The sequence below is a fragment of the Atractosteus spatula genome, chromosome 2 (genome assembly GCF_055471065.1).
Source record: "Atractosteus spatula isolate fAtrSpa1 chromosome 2, fAtrSpa1.hap1, whole genome shotgun sequence".
In the NCBI taxonomy this organism is placed as follows: Eukaryota; Metazoa; Chordata; class Actinopteri; order Semionotiformes; family Lepisosteidae; genus Atractosteus; species Atractosteus spatula.
The window spans coordinates 65,642,483-65,666,944 of NC_142707.1; the positions used below are offsets into that span (position 1 = coordinate 65,642,483).

Here is a 24,462-nt window from a genome sequence, read left to right on the forward strand (position 1 = left end):
TATTACCCAAGACTAACTTCAGTGATTTATTGGCTGTTGGCTAATTTAATCACTCTAGTACCTACGCAACCAATGATATTTTTATGGGCAGCTCAACCACATAATGGGCTTGAAGACTTTTTTACATTTTATTAAACCAGCTGCAGAACATTCAAGATGGCCTGTTTTAAGTAGATTAAGTAACCTGGCAAGGTCAACAGATGAGATAAAATAGGTCAACCAATTTGATTGGGTTCCCTCTAGAAGCAAGCCCCTTTATTATTTTAAGACTCGATGAGGGAAAATCACCACATGGGCAATCCTGATTTCTTAGAACTAATGTTTATAATACCCATGGACAGTCTAATTGGAACCAGTTTCCAACAACAGAGAAACAGTGGACAAGTTTTGCTTTCAGTTTATAAAATGTCATTTTTATTCATGTTACATAGCTGTTACATAGGGCATTAAACATTTTCACAAGGCTTTTGGGGACTACAATCAATGATTAGCAAAACACAATAGTGGTCCAAATCTCTAATGACAATCACTGGACAAACCAAACACCCTCTTACATGTGCACAAACCTGCATTGAAAAGTACTAAATAGAATACTTGGACTTGGTGTATATAATAATATTGGTTCCCATTCCAGGGTGCTTAAAAAGGTCATGCATGTAGACTATTTTTGGTATTCAGGAAGTGCCACCTTTTAAATCAGACATGCTAAGAAAGTAACATTTAGTGAATATCATTACTAGAAAGGAGTGTTTGTGACCTTCGAAAAGGAATTACCTCATAACCAATGAAAAGCGCTTGGCTGTGAAATGCTTGTTGCCTCAGTAGATTTAACACGCACTGACCTCTACAGCAGTAAAGAACAGGTTGTCTTTGTAAATTTGCTAGCATGTGCAGGGTCAGTCGATCAATTAATTTGCATGTCAAAAGTTACAACTGCTGTATGCATTCAAGACAACCGCAGATCAAACAAATGATGCAAGGGATGTATGAAGAGATGACCTTACCTTTTAACAAATACAAATTCCACCTTGCAATATAGGACTACCAATCTTTCAGTCATCAAAATTTCAACATTCCCTTGAAAGGTTCTCTCCAAAAATACACAAGTCCTGTATGTTTTTTCTTTCTAAATTGGAAGTTAATATTTATATAAAGAGAAGCTATTAATACTTTTCTACAGCAGTAACCGCACACCAGGAAGGCCAGGACAAACAACACAAACCAAGGAATGGAGTTTTTCTGTTTTCCAAAAGCTGCAGTGTGAAAAGACTAAAATTGTTGAATTTCCATATACAGCTATTCAGTAATGATGGGTTTTCAATTGCTGCAAGATTTTTTTTTTTGAGTGGAGCAATAAGGAATGGAGACGTGTAAAAAGGTTTTTCTGTAAATTGTTTTGGGAGATGACTCCATGTGCATTTTAATTCTCGCCGCCTTCTCCACCCTCCCCTTCATCTGCTGCGTTGTCTGATGTCCATAACTAAAAAAAAAAAGATAAGCAGTTAAAAACTATTTTTTATGACTTTCTCCAAGTTGTTCTCACCACCAAAATTATTTTATTATATTGACTTCTTGTCAAGTAAAACATTAACCAAGGTACAATTCACTAAGCCTCATGTCTTATCTTAGGCTTCTTATGGACTTAGCCTAGCAATTACACAAAGGGTAATGCCTGTTACTAAGATTTTAATTGAAAACCATTACACATACACCCAGAAAACCAAACTAGCACCAATTCACAGCATTAGATAGAGAAACCACTTCAATAGAGCATTTAATTGCATTTTGGAACATTTCAGCAGATGAAAATGCTGTTAAGCACACAAAGAATAAACATCTCACTTTTGAAACCCAATGGTCATATGCATGTTTAAAGGCTATCTAGGATCAAATAGTGTACTCTTACTAGTGTAAACAGGCATTAGTGCATTGTAGGACTGGTCATATACAACAACCCAAGATGGAACTATTGCTGCGATACCATTTATAATAAAAGACCAACATATTTAGAAACTCGTGATTTTAAGGTATGATTTCAACACTCCCAGAAAACATTTTAACTTGTTTTTGGTTTGGCAGCATCAGTACCATTAATTGTACCACATTGAGAAAGTTAATGAAGACAAGCAGCAAAATTATTCTGGCAAATCAAATCCATCAAATATCCTCTACAGAGTATGAAGGCTAAGAGCATTTTGGGAGGGTGAGACGCACACTATTTGTGAATTTATACTATTCTAATCTGGGAGATGTCTGTGTCCTCAACTCAAATCTTTCGTCCCCTGTTCATCTCCAGCGAGCAAGAGTAACCTTTCTCCTGAAAAAACTACTGAATGGTCCTCTTTATGGTATCGTTTTTCTGTCTTGGCTGTACTGGACTGTGCTAAAGAACCCCCAAATCACCCCCAGGGGATGAACCTTGAAATGAACTGACTGTTGCAAGGCCTATGGGGTATACATCAGAAATATGAACAACTTGCGATTTGGGTTTAATTGATGAGAACCTGAAAATGGAGCTCCAGAATCTGAGAACATTTGTATATCTCATTCTTCAGATTCTTAACTAATTCACATTTTCACAATGGCACAATCTCAGATGGGAGATAAGCAGTCAAAAAGTGACTTCACTTTACCACCTGGACTAATTCTGGATGAATTTCAAGTTCTCAAAGCAGATGTAGGAGAAAGTATAAACAAGAGAACGTACTGTTAGGTTGTCTCTAAGCAACTGCATGATGAGGGTGCTGTCTTTGTATGAATCTTCATTCAGTGTATCAAGCTCTGCAATAGCTTCATCAAAAGCCTAAAAAGAATTTAAAAAGATTAATGAACAGCATGTAAAACATTTGATTGCACATGGTCTTCATAGACTGTTACCAAGGCTACTAACAAAGATAATGGACCAAGCATGGCAAATCAAGATAAACTTGTCTACCTTATTTGGCAATATTCAAATACTTCTGTATTTCAATGAATCTGCTTGGACCATTCCTTACATTACAGGTACATTACTTTGACCAGGAATGGTCAAGGAAGTGGAACAAATGCTACTTAAATCAAACCTAGAGCACAACACTGCTCATTTTACACTACCTCATCTAAAACTAACTTGCTAGGCTACAACCACCTGAACTACTCAAACAGCCTGCAAACATTAACAATGAGGTGTTATCAAATACCATGTTTCCACTGAACACCAACCTGTAACTAGGCAGTGTAAATTCCTGTCAGCAGGCTTTGTTCTTTACCAGCAGGAATTCGTTTAAGAATCTTAGATAAACTGGTACACAGTGTACCTTAAATGGTCTGCCAGTGTGCAGTAATTCCCATGGATAGAATCTGACTTGATTTGTAAAAATCTCTAGAATCTTAAATATACATTAAGTTTAGGGTAAATTAGATCCAGACCATATAATGTGAAATACTTCTACACAAAATGTTTCCACTAGCAGATGTCTTAGCTCAACAATGTTTTCAACCAAAAATAGGCTCTCCATATCATAAGTACTCCATTCATTTGTACTGTTTTACAAAGAGCTGGCTGTTTTAATGAGTCTAAGGAATTTAAGCTTTAATATAGTATTCTTCTAGTTATTTAGTAATACAAGAGTGACATGCTGAAAGTTTGTTACAGATAATGTGAGTGGAGAAAATCTCTGGCTATATTCTTGCAGCCAACTGTGCAGCACACTTCAGTATCAAAGAGCTTTCCCACTGACATCACTGTGCACAATGGCCTCAAGACAAAATCCAGAATTCAAGGTTACTTGTTGCAGTTTTCTAGTTTTTCCTGACAAATGTGGAACGGAAGATGTATAAACCAAGGAAAAAGTATTTTCATAGCTCTTATACAGTAGTGTGAAACATACTTGTTTTGCCAATGCACAGGCCTGCTCTGGGGAGTTGAGGATCTCATAGTAAAATACAGAGAAGTTGAGGGCAAGTCCCAAACGGATTGGATGTGTGGGTTGCATCTCTTTCTTGCTGATGTCAAACGCTTCTTGATAAGCTCCCTGAGAGTTTTCTATCGTTGCTGGAAAACAACAAAAAAAAAAGTTAAGTACACAAAACATTCAGATATCAAGCAATTGGAATATTAATACGAGTTTTATGATTTTACCTTTGAAAATGTAAAGGCCCCATGAATTTTGACAAAGCCATCAAAAGCAAACTTGAAAACTTCAAATGTTTCATATTTAATCGTACTTTAGAACTGTCTACGTACTTGACGGACTGCAGTGCTGAAGTCAAAGCAATCACAGTGAATTGAGAACATGGCAATACAGAATGTGGTAATCATCAAACCAAGTCTGAAGTACAGAAAAACATAGGAGGTGAGAACTATTAATATATGGATGACAGACTTATTTGTAAAAACTCAGCAAAATTTGTCCTGCAAAACAATTACCCTGTGCTCTTAGATGACATCAGGTTAGTTTAAAAAAACTCTTGGGGTACTGTTTGTTTTATGATTAAACTGCTGAGTTCTTACCCACATGAAAATTTGGGGAAAAATGCAATTTTACAAGCCCAACATGTACTGTGTTATAACCAAGGTCTGAAAAAAACATCCAGCTGTACATTAATGATCTGTAGTGTTACTTCTGTTAACCTAAACATGAACACTGATTAGTGCAAGATGCTATACTCAAGTATAGTCATACCAGATTAGCGCTTTACCAAAACTGAAGGTGGAACCATGCTTACAAGTGGTAACAAGCAGATTTCCTCATCTTAAATACTACAGTTTTGGTTATTGACCTGTTACCTTTGCATAATGATACATAAGGATCTGATTTCTACTGTGAGGATGTAGAACTCAGTGGCCAAACCAGGATACAAGTACTTGTTATAAAGCATACTTTATTAACAAAAGCAAATTCCTAGCAGATACATTACATTCTTGAGCTGAAGTTGAATTTGTTGTGTATCAAATTTCATGAATCTACTTAGACACCTGGCAAATTTGTACAATAAGCCCGCAGAAGAAACCAAATTCAAATCTAATGGCTCATTGGTTCATTTACTTGGCACAGAAGATGTATAAAATCTTCAATAGAAAGTGACCAATTACTAAATGATCACTACACTAACTTTTAAACTATTCAGATGGTTAAGATTACTACACTGAATGTCACAAGTTTCACAATGTGAATTTCAAACCAAATCTTGAAACGTCACGTTTTGAGAATAATGCATATTGTAGGAGTAGACCATTTTTAACACTTCACTTTCATTCAAAATTCTCATTTTATGGGGTGTCAGCTTGCAAAATACGTGCAATATAGTCACTCCTATGATCTGAAATTCAGAATAAGATGTTCGGAAAACATGTGGCTTGTTGAGGTAGATGCAATATCCTTAAGACAATGACCAAACATACCATTGCTAAAAAACTTAACATGCATCTACTGCACTGACCGAAATCCATGAATCTATAACCTTGTGTTCAGCTTCACAGCTCCAATGAAGCGCAGGTTGTCTCTTGTACCTGGCTAGCATACTGCCACCAGGTTTGTCAGCAGCCCCACTACACAGCAGATCAGCTAAGAAAGAAAAATTAGAAAGAGCGCCAAGGATTCAATGACTAAACAGTCATGACCTCAGCCAAAAGACAGCATCATCCTGTTGCCACAATGGGGCTTGGGGTTGGAAATTCTGGTCCAGAGGGAAGAGCTGTGGTTTCAGAGTGTTGAAAAACTAACAGAGCTGTCACTAGTAATGAGTGCATATTGGGTAGTTTTGTTTACAAAGATAATGTGCATCAGGGCCACAATTTGTTGATTTTGTACAGAGTATGTTGCTGTTAGCCTGCTTGAATGACTAATGAATTTACTGTTAGTCTATATCACAGAAAACAATCCAACCTCAAAACAACCTGTCTAAAAATCACTCCATTCTTCTTTGTAAAATGATAAAGGGTTTTATCAACCTATTAATTTAACAACTAAGACCGAGGTCAAATCTAAACAAAAGCAACAATTTTAAAGCCCAAATCTGCATTTGTCAAAATTAGAAGTGAAACTAGAACTTCAAAAATCATGCTTACCTCAAAGCATTAAATGAAATTAGAGCACTACAACAGTCCCAAACCCATTCTTAACAGAATGAAAATTGACAATGCTACACAACATCCAAATAAGAATATTTTAAAGAACTACACATTTCCACTGCTACTATTTCCTTAGACTTAACCCCTTTTCATTTAATCTATTTTCCATACAAAAGGTACAAGAATTAGAATGGTTTGGTGATAGCACTGAACAAAAAAAAAACACCAGATCAAGATTCCCTTAGTAAATGGTCACTTATTTTTATAATTGAGTACTTGGCATTGATTTTTAAAAGAAATGCTTCACCCTTTCTATGGAACTAACATAAAGCAAGTGTTTGGCTATAGAAGTGTTATATAACCCCATGAAGTAAACCGCAAAAGCTGCAACACATACAAGACTTTAGTGATGAGGTAATATCTTGCTATTTGTATATAAAAGCAACAAGAAGGGAGGAGACCTGGTTATGTAGCTACATAAACCCAGAAAACGACAGATAAATTTGTAAAAAAAACTACAGCCAAGAACAACTTTAAAAGAGGGGTTCAAGTAAGGAGTTATATAATGAGAGAAGCAAAGGAACAAGCACAGGTTAAGGACCAACACTTGAAAATGTAAAAGTAACTTTTTTACACAAGTCACTGGAGACTACAAACATAAAAGGCAAGGAAATACCAGGGAAGATTGATATCTACTGGTCTGACATGAACTATAGTGTCCCAGGAGACCTCGCACCGAACAGGTGAAACAGAATATTCATAGCCCGCTAAAAATGACATAGAAGGGCCGTGTCAGGTCACTCTGCAAACTGTTCCTAGATCGGCAGTAACAAAAACATTGCACCCAGTGTTCTTGAGAGGTTCAGGTGACCGAACGTACATCTAAACTGAAGTTATACAGAACTGCTTGTAAATTAAGACTGGAAGCTACATAAATGTAAACCAGTGACAAATTTATCAAGTCAAAGAACAGTTATAGTAAGTGTGATTGATAGGTGTGCCAAAGACATCCTATGACAATGGTCAAGTTGAGAGTACCGACAACTGAACTAGCGTGCCTCAAGGAACATGCAAAATGAGGCTTTTTGAAATAAACAAAACCAAGTCTAGAACCAACTTGAATTTGGAATTTATCAACATGTTCTAACCATAAAACCACCATCCAGCCAGCTGCTCAAGTATATATAGACTGACATGTTCCAACTGTTCTGCTTAAAGCAAAAATCAGTATTAATCCGAACACAAAGACAAGCCACCCCGTGGTACTTTGACTAGAAACACATAAAATATGCTTAATGAATTTCAAAGGCCTTGCACAAAGTAATTAAACTCGCTTGCATGGAAGCCACTTTGATCCTTTTGCACTCTCCTGCTTTTTTCTGGACTGAGCTGATGTTTAGTTTCCACAAGCAATTTGTTCAGCTGTTGAGGATGTTCAAGTTATCTTTTCAATTAAAAACTGAAAATGCTGCAATAGCAACTACATTGATTTACAGAATGCAAACTATCAACATGGCTCAGAGGCTTACAATTTTCTGCCTGCTGTTTCAAGCAAACAATTTGAAATTCAATCATCACAATCTCTTTCAAACAAAAACAGAAGACATTTAACAGCACCTGTATTTACATACCTCCTAGAGCCTTTTTTTAATCTAAAACAAACCACTTAAGCAATATACAAATGCCTTGCTAAGACTAACAAACTTGTGGACTAAATCCTTTTCAGTCACTAATTACAATAATGTCTTACTGGTGCTAAATAATGAAAGTAATTTTAATTGTCATATGCGCAGGATTTATACAGGTAGTATACACAATTTAGTGTCGCAAAATAGGATTTTGATCATTTCAGAGAGTTCTATGATGTTTTCCATTCTGCCACGATAATGAGAACATTACTATTCAGATCCTGGAAGTATTGTTCAGCATTCTTTTCCGTCGCATAGCTTTGCTGACTGGTCAATAGGGATAATTAAACCTACGTTTAAGTGCCAAGTTTGAAAAGTTGGCAACCAAAGCAAACACTTAAAAACTCTTATAAAGGCGTATTAAAGATCCTAGAACTCTAGCCACCTTGGGCGACTACATTCACCCAAACTAGAACACTAGGTAATCTGGCAGCAAAAAAAAAATGTAATTAAGGAAAATATTTTCTACCCAACCAAATATCAGCTGTTTAAGTTGTTTTTTCAAACAGCCATACAAACTTAACCTCTTACTACAATCACTAGCACAGTCGCTAATGTTTTGGGGTTGAGGTGAGGGACGCGAAAATAACTGGGTACACTGTGCTGAAGAAAGTGTTCTACTGGGACTCCAACATATGAAGCATTTCCTGTTCTTGACAGAACATCGCGATAGCTCCAAAACTATCACTATTGTGTCACTATGTTCCAAGCAAGTAAATTTTATTCAGAATTAATTTTGTCCTCATTTGACATTAAATTAGCCTACTTATGGATCCTGTAGAGACTAACTCCATTGCAGCACTGGGCCCTGAGTGAGGCTGGCTTGCTAGACAAGGATCATGTAATATACACTGACAATCACTACACCTCCCCAGCCCTCTTCAAGGGCTTGGACAACCAGAAGACACAGTGACTCAAGTCCAGACACGCTAAGGACTGCAACTGGTAAAAGGGAGTGCTGATCAGGGAGACCAGCTGAGTTCACACTTTAGCTTTCAACAGATTCATGAAGTCTTACAATCGGCTGCTCCATCATGTCAGAGAAGTCAACGTATTTACCAAGGGGGGCACAAAAGTTTAATGCAACAACTACCGCACAGTCAGGGCTGGTCAGAGCTAAGCCAGATGTGCCAGCACACCTGACCCATTGGTCAGTTGGAAAAATCAAAGCTGGAGCACAAGTGTGCTCATGCAGAATAAACGTGACTGGTGGCAGCATAAAACAAAGCAGGAGAGAGCAGACCAACAACACGCGCTGAGCTTTAGCACACATTGGGAGACACAGCTAAAAACCATACAACTCATACAACATGGTGCAAAATGAAAAAAGTTAACCTTGAGTCCTTCATGATCTGTGCTCCAACAACTCACCAAACTTAAAAGAGAGACATTGAACTTTATTAGACTGAATAAGGAAACACTTTTGGAATAATTAACCTTGAAGACAAGGACAACATGTTGCATACACTTACATTTCTTGTCATCCCCAGCGGCAACTTCGGCAAGATATCTGTAGTAGTCTCCCTTCATCTTTAAATAGAAGACTTTGCTTTCTGGGTTTGTAGAGTTGGCGATTAAATATTTGCTCAGCAATCCCTGGAAAAAAAAAGTGAATGATTTTACTGCTGACCATGGATGCTGCATTTCCAGTTTGTCTAGAAGCAACAAAGATCAAACCAGGACTCGATCGTTCAACACCCCCGTCTATAGAAGGAGCTGCACACTAAACACTGGCATATTTGGAAACTGAATTCACTGTCCATTTCCACTAATTCTTTTTATATTTTTTATTAAGCTAAACCAATTAGTGAACTGTTTCAACAGTGGATTGCACACTTTTGGAAGCAACTGAACAATTACTGCTTGAAATGAACACATTAGGGAAGTTCTAGGATTAAAAATGTTAAATTAGAAAGAGGGCCACCTACCTGATTTGGTTAAGCAATTAACCAAGAATCTGACCCAGATTTTTCTTGAAAGTTATGTTTTGCTATATTTCTTCATTCAACAGAGGCCGCCAATATTTGCAGGTTTATTTATGTTAAAGCACAGTGGCTTCCAGAAGTATGTGGACCCTTGTAGGTTTCACATTTCGTGACTAGAAGCTTCTAATCACAACACTAAAGCAGCAGTTATATACAAAAGCTACTCCACACATGGTTAAACCCAAGCTGAAATATGGAAGAAACCTTTTCACAGTTCAGCCTTCTTTCAGGTGGGAAAGAGAGAGGAGGAGGAAAAAGCATAGTAGGTGAGAATGGACACAAAGGTGTCCAAGTGACAGGAGATCTGGGGGAGCAGAAAATGAGAAAAGCTGAAATGAACAGAAAGGATTTTAAAATCAATAAGATCTTTAAATCCTGTCCTTGGCTCCAACAACTAAAGAAGAGCCTCATTTCACACTTGTTTGTGGCTGTAAATGAACCAGAGGGCAACAAGGCAGACCACATGGAAATTCACTTTCTGCAGGTAATGCTGGGAAATGGCAAAACTGCACCAAGGTGCTTCCACCATAGTTGTTGCTCACTGCATTTACAGTAACTTCTGAGCCTTCAGTTTCAGCATTGAGATTTGAAATGGTGTATGCATCATTTTATGATTTTACCAAATGGAGCACCATTGGAAAGGTCTGAATACTTTCGCAAGAAATTGTATGACAGTTCAGTACTAAGCACAAGATCACAATGACCCTACATTACAGTACTAAAATAGCAAGAATAAAGATAACGGCCTGGGACATTTGTAAAATCGGGAAACCACACTGTCTTGTCACGATGACTTTAGGTCAATTACACACTACAGTGCTCGATACTGACAAAAACATCTAGCACCTATTTCTCGAGCCTTACAAGCTCTTCAGTAATTCTAGGTACAAGATGTCTGCACAGTAAGACCATGTCTATCCAGGTCTATCCATGGCCTCAGACCAGTGGTGACTATACTTGGGTGAAGGCTGGCACTCAGGCTTTATGTAACTTTCCAAAGACAATTCTGCAAACTACTTTTAAAACCACAATTTAACCTACAAGTCTAAAAAGACTAGGTTTCAACCACTCTTCATTAAATAGCATGAAACCCTGCTTGAGTCACAATCTAAAACTGGACCATAAATTCACACTTCAGCAGGATGATGGACTAAAGCACATAGAAAAGCATTAAAAAGACCTGACAATAGTGTGAATGTCCATAAGAGGCCTACTCCTAACCTGAATTCCCAATTTATATTTTACTTGAAAAAGGAACGCACACACAACACCAATCCACTGCTGCAGAGCAGGTAGAAACATATCCAAGAAGGTTAACAGCAGTAACCCCTGCCACCGTGTACTGATGTAGAGAGCTGCTCATTTATCTAATCAGTTCTAAATGATACAAGTTCCAACCAACATGTTTGCCAACATTTATCCTCCTACACATTGTTCTGTTCATGTTAAAATTTAAATTATTTAAAAAGTAAACTAATGTGCACATTGCAAATGGGAAAAAGGGCATGTGATTAAGTATGGTCATTGTTCCTTCCTCTATCGAAGGTCAACATTCTATCAAAGTTTCACACTAAAATCATAGTGTCCTTCTCACTGCTTCAACAATAAAAATCACTGTGCCTTTAAGCCTGTACATTAAACTTACTAGGATGTTCCACCTCAAAAGCTAGGTTTATTAATGTTGCTCGTTGATTAAGTGCCTGACCTTTTTATTCCACAGATCTTCTGCAGATAATTTTGATTTACACTTAAACTTTCTAGAATAACCAAGCTGATAAAGGGCAGGTGCAATGCAAATTACTTGGATATTTATAAAGCAAATTAAGCTGCACAATCTACATAAATTAGATCACAAAGATAGCAATTACAGAATGAAACGACAAGAACAAGATGCAAATAAGAGACAAAGAATCAATTAATTGAAAGACAAGAGCTAGTTTACCAAGTAATTTAACAGTAAAAATACTAGGCCTCCTTAAATGAAGTGACTAAAGTCAGGCATCATCTTCTTATGTACTACTGAACAGACTCATAGGTACTAAAATAAGACTGTTGAAGTATTACATGTGTAAAAACCGAGTTAAGAGCATTAGCTATTTGTACAGGTGACCTGGATTCACACAAATGGACTGTCCTTACAGACCAGACACTTTCAAATGAGTGCATTCATAATGTGAATTTGAGGATAAGAATTTTCACAAGAAAGCAAATTCTACATCATAAAACACCATCTTCATTGACAACACCTGTGACAGCTATATGGCCATACACTACAGCAAACATCCAAGTTAGTGTTCATATTGGATTATGTGGTTAATTTCCAAGAGGACCTTGGAGCTATCTACACAAATAACCTCTGCCTAAAAATATAGCCCTAAATGCATTTCAAAGGTAAAAAGTACAAATTCTTACCTTAAAAGCAATATTAAAATTATCAAACATCACTGTAAGCTTATCTATAACTCACACTTAACACAGCCAATTTAAAAAGCTTATGGAGTACAATAGGAGAAATGGAAAAGTTAAAAGGTGAGAATGCATAACATTCTCCCTTCCTCCGAGCCAGCGGCAGTAGAAGACCCCGTTAAATGACATCTGTACAAAGAGGTCAGCTGGTTGCCTGTTAAAGATCCAAAGCAGCATCAGCTTTTTCTAAAAAAATCCAAATCAAAAAGAGCCTTTATGAAATAGGGACAAGCAGACTGATGCTGTGCTGCCAAGGCATGTGGAGTTAACTGGGGCTGATTTTCCAACACCTGTTGAAAACAGCAGACCCATTCCTTTCACACAAATGTGCACTAAGTGCTGTATCAACAGCACACAGAATATCATTAAAGTGGATGTATGCAAACAAAACTGTTTAAACAAAGCAACAGAATAAAAAAAAACACCTTTTCTCAAGACAGAACAGTATCAAGCAACTAACCACACCTTTGAATTACATCCTGAATGAGCAAATGCCAACCAAGCTTGTTGATTTTATCTGCAAGCACTGTGCACACAGCAGGAAACAAACCGTTGCTCTCCAACACATCTACATGCTATTTGGAGAGGTTCTGACCTCCAGGTCATGTTTGATTTTGGATCAGACCAAAGAAATCAACAATTGGTTGACAACTGTCTAGGCACTGGGAACCAAAGTCTAATTTCAGTATTATGTGGGGTGCAAGCCAGTTCAGTATTTTCTCCCTAGGTATTCACAATAGTTCAAGAAATATTGAAAAGAGACTAATATTTGAATATTTGAAAGAAGCCTATTTCCATACAGGTTTCCATCTATTCAGTGTCAAGGGTCTTTCACCATTCAAGTGCTAATCAAACAAATCAAGGATAATAAATCAAAGCCCTCCTAAGTCCCTGAAGGTGTACAAGGACATTAGACACTACAGTATATCAGACTGCATTTAAAGCAATCAGCCATCTGCACAAATGTTGGGGGCGAAACTGGTATAGCCATTAAACTTTAAACATGCATCAGTCTGCAAATTTAAGATACCAGAACTGCAAAAGTTGATTTAGCAAATACAATGCAGCTGTACAGGAACACTTCAAAATGTTTTACATGAAATGTACAGAATAACACAAGCATGTAACTGTAAAAAAACTACACATTTCTAAATACACAAGGTTCATCTTTCTCCATACCCTGTCAATGCTGACTCAACCTAGATCTTAAATGAACTACACATCAGGACAATATAGACTCTCTCCGAATTATGTAAAACTCAATTGACATAATTCAGCTTTAAATAAAAACCTCTTGTGTATCCCATAATGTAAACTACATAATACAAAGAGCAAGGAGTGCAGCAAGTTTCTTCTGTGGGTGAATAGCACCGAGTAAATGCAATGCAGACATCATCCAACAGGGCTCCATTTTATACTTCGGCATTACTTTGCTTTCACACACCTGTAGCTAGCTCTGCATATTCTCCTGCACTGTTAAAACTTGTGACTATTGCAATCATGTCAGAGAAGCTCCCAAGTGCTTTATTTAATGCACTTTGTGTTAAATTTATAAATATTGTTCATTAATTACAAGGTAATTGATTGATTTAAGTGTATGCTATATTACTCTCATTATAAGGTTTTGATTTTCAGTTATTTCATCTAACTTCCATTCTTTCTTCATGGATTGCTACAAGCTGCTGCTACCTTCTTACTCCCTGCATTCTTCCCCTACAGCACACAGGCCCATTAACCACTAAAGGACAAACCCTAGTGACCTGCAATTCCACCCTCTCAAGTAGACAAGCATCATGAATGAGCAGTATCATGAATGGTAAGTGCCTACATTAAATCACAGAACAGCCAATATTGGGTTTCATTCAGCTTATATAAAACTGGGTTTACGTAAAGCCCCGAGGACAAGAACCCTTAATTTGGGAGTGCATCCCAAATTCAAGAACCAAACAGTGGAGAGCAAACTCAGTATCTGGGTTGGTACTAGCCTTTAGGAGAGACTAGCTGATGGTGTGAGCTGAAAAAAGCAGATCTCATATGCAGACTGCACAAGCTGCAGGGCAAAGCTTTTACATAGGGAGTGGCCCAACTAGCTAACCCGCAGGAGAGATTTAAAAGGCTAGGTCAACTCTGAAGTTACCACAGCCCCCAAAATAGTGACAGCTAAGGTACAAACAAATGTGTTCAGTTAGAAATAAGTAAACCCTTTTTATAAATGTTATGCATTTGTCAGAAAAATTATATTATCCCAAATTGAATTCTAGTTAATGGATATGGATCAAGTTTAAGGCTACTAGGTAAATGCCAAAATATGAAAAGTACTAAAGCAAATAATAATAATGCTTCTAGGCACAAACAACCCAGTCTTTTGACATTTCAGCATTCACATTAACTCTCATCAACCTTTTCATAAGATTTGAAATGTAGGTTGTCAGCCTTTAGCTGTTAAGTCTATTAACATTGGAACAAAGGGTATGATTTGAGAAATTAAAACTACACAATTACCAATTCTAACCAAAAAAAGCCTTGTCAAGGTTCTGAATAGGCTCAAACACTAACAGCAATTGGTCAAAAGGAGCTGCCAGTTTGAGTTTTGAATGTTACAAACCAATAACGCCGGGACTTCCCCAAGGAGCAGCTGACCACTATAAAAGCAATAGAAGGGTTGGAGGTTCTTGAATTCACAAGGGCGTCTTCTTAGCAGGCAACATCAATGCCTGGAACTGACAAGTCACAGTTCAACCAGTTTTGAAATGACATCTAATGATAGTCGAGTCTCAGCCTTCTGCGCTCATCTGAACACCACTGAAAAGAAGCGCTCTCAGACTATAGAGTGTAGATCTGAGGTTGCAAGTCTTAAAAAGCAGTTTAAAATTCATAGACAATACTGAACAAAAACACTACAGGTCTTTGACAACCAAGTCCTGCAAAAACAATGTTCCATTACCTTTCCCCTCATAAAAAAACTGGCAAAGCCATGTTCCAACTGCTGGCTAATGTTACAGAGCAGGGTGTTCAACAGCTATCTTTTACCAAATTCAGTTCTTCTACAACAAATGGTGACCTTTCCAAAAATACCCTATTAACAAGAAATTATTAAAAAAACAGAAAATCCAGACCGCAAATTAAAGGTAATAAATGTTATATGGTCCCTGAGTGATTCTGCAAAGAGACAGCTCCTCGCTGTCCATGGAAGTAGGAGGTATAAGTCATCTGTGGTGCATGCCCCACTATGGCTTTCATCACCTTTTGGTGCTGGACAATTCCCAAGTCTTGTATTTATCACAAATCAACAGCTCAATATTAATAATTACAATCAAGTTCCAAGTCTGTTTTATTCTGTTATGCTACATCTGTGAGAAGTTCTGAAAAACATCCAATGGTAAGAGACCATGTGGAGGGTCTGGGTTAATACAAAGTTTAACAGCAGATCAATTAAGGCAATCACCCATCATAACATAGGCTTGGCTCTCCCATGACCCTGTATTACATCAAGCAGTTAGAAAACTGAGGGATATACATCCTAACACTCAATCTATGGGCATCATATTTATAAACTGTAAGATGCATGCATCTATAGCTAGAAAAGCTGTGAATCTGGAGTTTTTGAATGAATTGCTTTCATCTCTATAAGAAATTGGTTTCTTCTGTTGAAACCGGAGTGGTGGCACTGTGACTAAGGATCTGCAGCTGTGGCTGGAAAGGCAGAGGAATCCTACTCTGTTGGGCCCCCGAGCAAGGCCCTTAACCCCATCTGCTCCAGGGGCGCTGTACAATGGCTGACCCTGCGCTCTGACCCCAAGCTTCTCTCCCTGTCTGTGTCTCTCATGGAGAGCAAGCTGGGGTCTGCGAAAAAGACGAATTCCTAATACAAGAAATTGTATATGGCTGATAAAGTGATCTTATGTTATTACACATTTTCATCAGATTTAAGTGTCAATTAGTTGAATCTCAGTTACATATAACTTCATTTTTGAAAAGCGTTAATTTCCCCTTTCCAGTTCACCATTCTTCACTCCTCAAAGGGTTTCAGATATTTGGCATGCCACTCGTGTTTGGAAGGTTTTGTAGACCTTTGTGAAAACGGAAACTGCTTGCTGATATCACAAGGCAGCATCACTGTAGTCTTTACTAAAAAAACTTGAAATTTCCCCATCTGTCAACGTGACAGGGTAAGGCCTTACCTCTTCAAAGGAAGCATACAAATGTAGTGAGATGAGCTGCTAACTAAAACACACAAAAGCCTTCTCCTAAATTTAATCTGGTCTTGATTTTTGGTTTTAAATTTCAACGACTTAAACCCATCCCAATAATGAAATTAAATCAACTACCTTTTTCCAAAAAGATTATACCAAGCAGAAAATGTTTCCAGTAAACTTATTAAAGTGGGGGCAGGACAAGCAAAACCGCAATTACAGTGAATTTGTGTTATGACAAAATACCTAACATAACACTTAACAGCAAGTTAAGACATGACTCAGGGTGAGCAACACCATTCGTCAATGTTTTTTTAACTGGCAGTGGCACTGGAGTTTCAATCAAGTCATGAAAAATGACCTTTTGTCCATTTTAATTCAATTACACTGAATTAAAGGCTATATGTATATCAAATCTTGTGACCAAATGACCTCAAACTTTAAGCATAAGGGCAAAGTGAATATTAATCATCTGATTTCTTAAAACATGTATGAGCTACTCAGCACTTTAAAATCCACAGACCTAAACCTACTTATAGTATAAAGTTTACAGTCTTAATTTCAGCATGCATGATTTTTTTTTAATGAGGACTTGATCCAAACTACTTGCGCATTTGAAGATTAACACCAACAGAAGAGCACCTAGGCTATCAGTCCATGCACACTGCCCAACCCTGTCACTTGTGGCTATTGTGCACTTTACAGCACCTTTATTGCCAACACTCTCAAAAAGTGGGCAAAGACTATTAAATTTATCGTTTTAAACTTCTAACATAAGAAAAAATGCAGTGTAAGAATAAGGCCTTTACAAATATCTTATATTCTAGTTTAAATGCTTTTAAATACAGATGTGTCAAAATACTGCTATCAGTATTCTTACCATGTTTCTACTATGATTTGGAAGGTTTATCCTTTTTCCTTAAGCCAAAGCCAACACCAGCAACTAGCCTCTTAGCACTGCCTCAAGACACTCAGTGAAAAACATCTTTAGAAAAAAGAGGAGAGTGATTGACCACATGCATTTTATTCATATATCCATGTTTAAGTCTTAATATACAAGATCTCTATTAGTTTCAATAGATTTAACAACCTTTATAACAGGACAGTGTTTTACAGGACTTTTTGTGTAGCAACAAAATTTAGAAATACTCAAATCCATCCGTCTTCTAAACGCGTCATCCAATTCAGGGTTGTGGGGGAGCCGGAGCCTATCCTGGCAAGCATCAGGCACAAGACAGGACACACCCTGGTGAGGACACCAGTCCACTGCAGGGCACAAACACATCAGGGCCAAGCTCCCCAGAAGCTGATTAAGCTGTCAGTATGTATTTGGACTGTGGGAGGAAACCAGAGCACCCTGTAAAAACACACCAACGCAGGAACTCCATGCAGACAGCACCCCAGGTCTGGAACTGAACCCAGGGCTGCAAGGAAGCAATGCAGTTTCACCACTGTTCTCCCCTGTTTACATGGGTTTCCTCCCCGAGCCCAAAGATATACGCTGGCCCTGGTGCGAGTTTGAGTCTATGTCTGTGTGCCCTGCAGTGGACTAGTGTCCTGCCTTGTGCAAGTTGCTGGCTGAAATAAGCCCTGGCTCACCACCCCCCCCCCAACCCTGTACTGGATAAAGCAGTTAAATTCTGGATGGATGGATATATGGCATCATTAGAAATACAAAGGAATGTCAGAATATGTGAAGAATTGTGGTAAACTAAGTTTCAACTGTCTGGCAACACTGCTGCCAATAACCTTGATGTCTTTCACAATTATGAAGGGCCCTTTGCATTGGTGCCATAAGTACATAAAACCACACAGAGGAAGGACTAGAGGACTTATAAACTGTCAAATTTCAATACTGTACTGAAATTTCTCCACAAAACCTTGAGGAAAGTGAAATGCACTTCAATAGTTTGAAGCAGTATGAATCAGGAAATAAACTGATAGCTACTTTGACTCTGAATGGTGACAATGTTCTGGAAGAAGTGCTATCCTTTAGATTAGATCAGACATTACACAGAGGTCACCACGTCATTAGAAGTGGGGTAAGAGTATGAATGTTGATCCCCCCACTGTTGGCAAACTTGCATTTTAGTTTTGCGTAATCTAATGCTCGCCCCCTTGCCCAATGGTTAATTCCTCCCGTCCACCCTATCTGATGTGTAGTGGGGCTGCTGGTGAATAACAACATAAGTGTTGCCTAATTGTGAGACTGAGGTGGTGCTACACTTCAGTGGTGAATGAAGTAGGTCTCCTCTAATATGTATAGAGCTTTGGTATCATTGGCGATAAAACATTTTTATAATTCAATGATCATAACCCTAGTGCACAACATGCAATAGTGAAGGTTAGAATCAAACGGGTTTTGAATACTGACTTTCATCTTACCTAACTATAGAATATGCCCATCCCAGGCCATAAAGTCACACTAACAAGCTTAGAGAAAACCTTCATGTTAAAAAAAAATTGAAACCATTCCCTTTGTAATTATTTTCAAGCCTTTAGGCTTCATTTATGTACTCAGATTTTCAATGAATCAGCATTTCACCTCCAGGAAGTATGTTTCTAAATTTTAAAACTGATTCTATTAACTATTATAAAATACTCCCTGCCCTTTGGTTGTAGATTTAGCACAGATCCTTTGGGTATTAAATATTAGACCAATTACTTTTTATCAGGTAAACGCATAGAACTGATTTACCAGTTAAATACACACACATTGAATGTAAAAGTTCAACTGTCCATTTAGTATTAAAACTGGAGACTTACCACAAGTCACAACCTCTCAACAGTGCCAGTAGTCAACTTAGATAGGTCACAAAGAATTAGCCTTTATAAAGTTTTGATATATGAATCAAATATATAAATATGAAATTTAAATCCCACGTTTACAACATGTATTTTAGTGGTTACTCTGTATATTAAACATTAAAAGGCACTTTTTTTCTTCCCAATTTTTTAATTTAGAAAATCTAACCTTACAAAAACGGTTCATTACCACTTCAAACCTAATCATTCTTGGGTGAATAATCCTAAACCGGTGTAACATACTTGCCTGAGGTAACACTTCAAAGCCCTTCATATGAAAAATGTACACACCCTGATATTTAAGTTATGACCCACTTTTTTCCTATCCCACTGTAAAATCTATGTTACCACTGAAAACACTGAGCTATCATTTTAGTGTAGCTTATCAAACACCATTTAATTGCATTAAAAGTGCATTTTAATACCACACTGCATAGAACCCAGGGCCTGGTACAGCTCAGGAAAAGGGAGTGAATTACACTTTTCAGACCATATGAGGATTCAGATGAGTACAATACTTAACAAAATAACAAAAAAAACTTAAAGCACAATTAATACGTCAACGGTAAAACTCAAAGGATACAAATTAAAATACCAACAACCCCAACACACCCACTTCACAATACAAGCACAGTCCGATCACATGTAATTTCTATTGAAGATGTGAATCTCTGCTGAAGGGACTAGGGTAGAAAAATGTGTGGAAAGAGACAACGCTCCATTCTCTCAAGCAGAGATCAAGAAGGAGGCAGGGACTGTCTGAAAGATCAGTTAGCAGCTAAGGTAATCACTGTCCTTTATACTCTCACCCCAGAAATTCTTTAATGAACAGCAAAGAAAATTTACTGAACCTAACATGGGGGGGGGACGACTTTAACCTATAAAATAGTCCTTTAAACTAAACCACCACAGCAAGTCATAAAACAATTCAAATTAAAAGAAAATCTGACCGGTTTTAAAGCTCCTCAGACCCATCGATAGAATTTCTTGGCCAGAAGACTCGCTGTGCTAATAGCGGGATGCAGAGCTCGGACACCTGCCATCAGGCCCCTGTGTAGCCCACCCAGTGGTGCCCTCGCTCACTGCTGCAAACCTGCTGCCCCATTCCAGTCCTGCTCCTCTATCAACATGCTGTTCAACCCCCACAGCATCGATCAGCCAAACGAAACTGCTGCATCATGTATTGATCTGTGGGAGGCTAGGGTGGCGATCTACTGCAACGGGCTGACGCCATCAGCAGCCCAGCCTCCTGGCTTCAGTTCAGCACAGCCCTGGGACCAGAACGTGGGACTGGCAGCTTCTCTGCTGGACTAGGACTAAGGGCAACATCGCTCTACACAAAACACACGACCTCACCAAACACCTCGGTCTCCTGCCAGCAGCTACATGTCTTCCCCAGCCTCTCTCCACATCCCACACTGAAAGATCAGGGGGAACTCCCACCTTGTGGGGGTGTTCTCCCCCTGCCCTTCTCCAGCAGCCCCATGGACCAGAAATGAAATGAAACCGGGACGGGACTGCATGCTGACCCCACCCCTCTTGCTGCACTACACATTCCTATTAATAATCACCTGACCTCACTCATCGCGGCGCGCCTGCGAGCGGGCCCACGGGGTCCGGGGACCCAGCTGGGAGCTGGGAAGGTGATCTGAAGGTAAAGCGGGCGGCGGCGGGTCTTACCAGAACATCGTTGCAGATCTCCCGCAGCTCGGACTCCACCTTCTCCCGGTACTCCTTGACCATCTGCAGCTTCTTGTCGCTGCCCTCGGTCTTCTGCTCGATGCTGGAGATGACCCTCCAGGCGGACCTGCGGGCACCCACCACGTTCTTGTAGGCCACGGACAGCAGGTTCCTCTCCTCGTTGGACAGCTCGGCCCCCTGCTCGGTCACCTCCTTCATGGACGCGGCCATGTCGTCGTAGCGCTCGGCCTGCTCCGCCAGCTTGGCCTTCTGGATCAGCTCCGTTTTATCCATGGCGTCCGCTTCCGATCGTGCGTGTGTGTGTGTGTGGGAGGGGGAGTGGGGCTGAGGGCAGGATATTCTCTTCAAGGCGCAGTGTTTCAGGACGGGCCGGGTGACGACCAGCTGCGGGCTGGGGGGGAACCGGGATCGCCGGAGAGCCTGAGCGCTGTCGGTGGTGTCGATGGCCGGGGGGGGGAGGGGGGCAAGCAGGTGAGCAGACAGCAGTCGTGCAGGCGACGTCCTGTGGGAAGCCTGCGAGCCGAACGGGAAAGATGTGGGCAACTGAGGCTGAGCTGCACGCAAGCTACACGCACACACGTCGCGCAAGCACCGAGCCCAAATCCGTGCGCGTCGATCGCACGGTTGTCAAGAAACCAGTCGGGCTTAATCAAGACTGCACGTCTCCAGGCTGACGAGAAACCACCAAAGGACCTGCCATCTTTTTTCCCTCTCTCTCTCTCTCTTCAGCACTTTTAACGTGACCCAGGGGCGGGGAGGCTGTATCTAACGCGCACACACGCAGGTCCCGTCTCTCTTTTCAAGAGCAGGGAAACGGGCAGCGGTGCGGCTCGGGAGGCGGTCAGTCTCCCCCTCTCCCGGGACTCGGCAAAGGTTTGCTTTCGGAACAAACAGCAGCAGCGAGCACCACCCGGAGAGACACGACATCGTACTCCGCTACCCACCCCGGCAATTTTGCAATAATGGCCAGGAAATTCCCCCCTTTTCTTAAGAGGCGATTTCGCCATTGTGTCAGTGCCCAGCTCAAAAGCGAGACGACACTCGGCTCTCCCCGCCGCCGCTGCTCCTCCTCAGCGTTTCGACCCCATTCACGAACCACGGAGGCAGTTATCCGAATAACTACACGTTTAAACACAGATTTAAATAAAATGGCGGCTCCTATGAGCCGAAAACCAATTCCCGAGACAGTCTTTTTTTTTCCCCCCCTTGCGTGACAAAATGGATGCGGCAAACCCGAACCGCCATACACACCAGGTCCGATATACCACACGGTTTATCGGGTTCAATAAACGCAAGCCCTTCAATAAAGGGCACATTCACGTCGCTTCCCCCCCAGCACAACCCTCCTTACTGCGCCCCCAAAATACGAGGGAAGCAGCGCCTAACCTCCGCTTACCTCCGTATCGCTCCTCCGAGCTGATCCGCTTTAGGGCTGAAGAGAGGAAAGGAGCCCAGCCGCCAGTCTCAACCGAGCACGAGAGCCGAGGCGGGGCCAGGCGAGCGCGAGCCCCAATGAGAGAGTGAGTCCCGCTCCGCTCGACCGTTACAGTTCAAAATGCTCGCCAGTAGTACCGCAGCGCGCGGAAGAAGGCGGGCTTTAAATGGGCAAGTTCGACTGGCCTGTAGGCTGCGGCTGGGGCCACGGGGTTTCCTCCAATTAGAGCAAGGGAGAAGACGTCACCATTGCCATGGTTATCCAGCACCCCCCCCCTCCTCCTCCTCCTCCACCGCCTCCACCACCGCTGAATGTAGCACTACTGTAGTGACAGTCGGCATCAGTGAGGCCCGGGAGCGGGCGTGGCGGATGAGTGTGTCTCACACAGAGGCTGGCGGCACTCATCTCTTGCAAGCGGGGAGCCAGCCAATAGCCCCCTGTGGCCCTCTGACTTTGCCCACCCCTATGATTGTAGCTTCGCGTATTTCATTTCCCCCCGCTTTGAATGAATAGATGAGCGTTACCATATTTTATTCTTCAAAATAAGAGGGCGCTCAGTCGAGCGAGGGGAGACGGGAGAGGGGTGGACGCTGGTGGTATTTATACTAGAATCATTTATATCGCATACCTGTTCAGAACGAAAACGGGGGGAAAAATACGTTTCAAGATATTGGAACATTTCCTCCGGACGGATATTTAAGGAGGACGTGTTCGGTGACATTCGAATACATACAAAATTACGTGTTGAAAAGTACATTCGTACCTTTGGGATTACAATTCTTAAACCCTAAATTATTGGAAAGTAGCTTTCAAATTACGTTTAAGCAAGGAGCTGTCATATTCTCACGATTCCATGAAATACAAGGATGGTAGCAGGTAAAATCCCAAATCTGGCCTCAAGACCAGGGTGCAGTAAGTTAGGGGGAACTCCAATGTCCTGTGAAAAACAATACAGTACTTCCTAATCATAAACACTGTGGTTTGAGGGATTTTCTTTCAAGGAGGTGACTTTCAAAAATATATGTACATTTTCTTTGCCGCGTTGTGGCTGTTTGTTGAGAAATGATCATGCTAAATAATAGATAATAGGAACAATACATTTGTATTATAGTTGTAATAAAGTTGGTCTCGCAGAAACTACGTCAGCCTGAGGCAGTCATTTCCAGTGCTCATCCTACAGGGACATCCCCACCAGTTTATACAGAATAATAGTCTAGGATCCAGAATCTTCCCCAGTTTGAAAACTCATGGCTTAAAGCATTTCTGCTGTGGTCTGAAGGTCTGACTACGAGGATTTCCAGTAGTATGATTAATAGTTTGTTCCAGGATCTGTGGAGGTATTGTGTGACACAGCCAAACTGAGACTATCGTCAGCACTTTTTTTCTGTGGAGAAGGCGGCACCTGCAGCAGCACAATGGCAGTTGAGCACAACTGACTTTTATTCAGAGCTTCACCTTCTCTGGATTTAGACGAGCCCCCCCCCCCCCCCCCATGAGCCCTCCCATGCCATAAAGGAAAACTGTCATCTGATATTTCCTCACCTGCGCTCAGCTCCGAGCCGGACGTTAATCATTAGCCCGGCTCGAGATCTAAATTACACTTCTAGCTGTTGGCCGAACAGGAATCTTGACCAATCCAAAAACACCAGTGTGGAGACAGAATAAAGCTTGTTTTCACATGCGTCAGACCTGCCCTTCGATTCCTCGTCGACAAAGGAGCACCTGGGGTGTAAGAAGAAGTGGACTGATGAGGCATGTTTTAAATATCCTGTTTCTTACAGTGCTTGATTCAGATCAGGTTGCTGCCATTACAGATCCAATTGTCCTCCAAACATTTTGTAGGCTAAACAAAAAGCTACAATTTAATAGCTGCCTTTAGCTTTAGCCGAGGAAGGGTGAGATGCGTGTTGGAGGTACGATAACTAATACTTTTGCAAACACGTCAAACTGAACTTTTTGAAAAGCCTGTGACGCACAGCTTCAGAATGAGACCCAGGAGGTCCTGTTGGTTTTCGATAATCACATTGCAGAACAGTTTGATTAAACGCTCTCCCCTTGACTCACGTGCCACGATAGCTCAGTCTGGTGGCACAGAGCTCCAGAATAACCACTGCACTTGTTGCTTTCTGACACCGGC

General features: G+C 40.4%; 1 protein-coding gene across 1 annotated transcript; it reads right to left on the reverse strand.

The window, feature by feature from the left end:
• Positions 1 to 391: 391 nt before the first annotated feature.
• On the reverse strand, positions 392 to 22,416 carry LOC148840077 (14-3-3 protein theta). The gene is made up of 6 exons (XM_088929700.1): positions 22,287 to 22,416; positions 20,870 to 21,403; positions 9,213 to 9,336; positions 3,870 to 4,033; positions 2,708 to 2,803; positions 392 to 1,480 (listed from the first exon to the last, which is right to left on the reverse strand). The coding sequence occupies exons 2-6, from the start codon at positions 21,161 to 21,163 to the stop codon at positions 1,421 to 1,423; spliced, it is 738 nt and encodes a 245-aa protein (XP_088785826.1). The 5' UTR covers positions 21,164 to 21,403; positions 22,287 to 22,416; the 3' UTR covers positions 392 to 1,420.
• Positions 22,417 to 24,462: the final 2,046 nt, after the last annotated feature.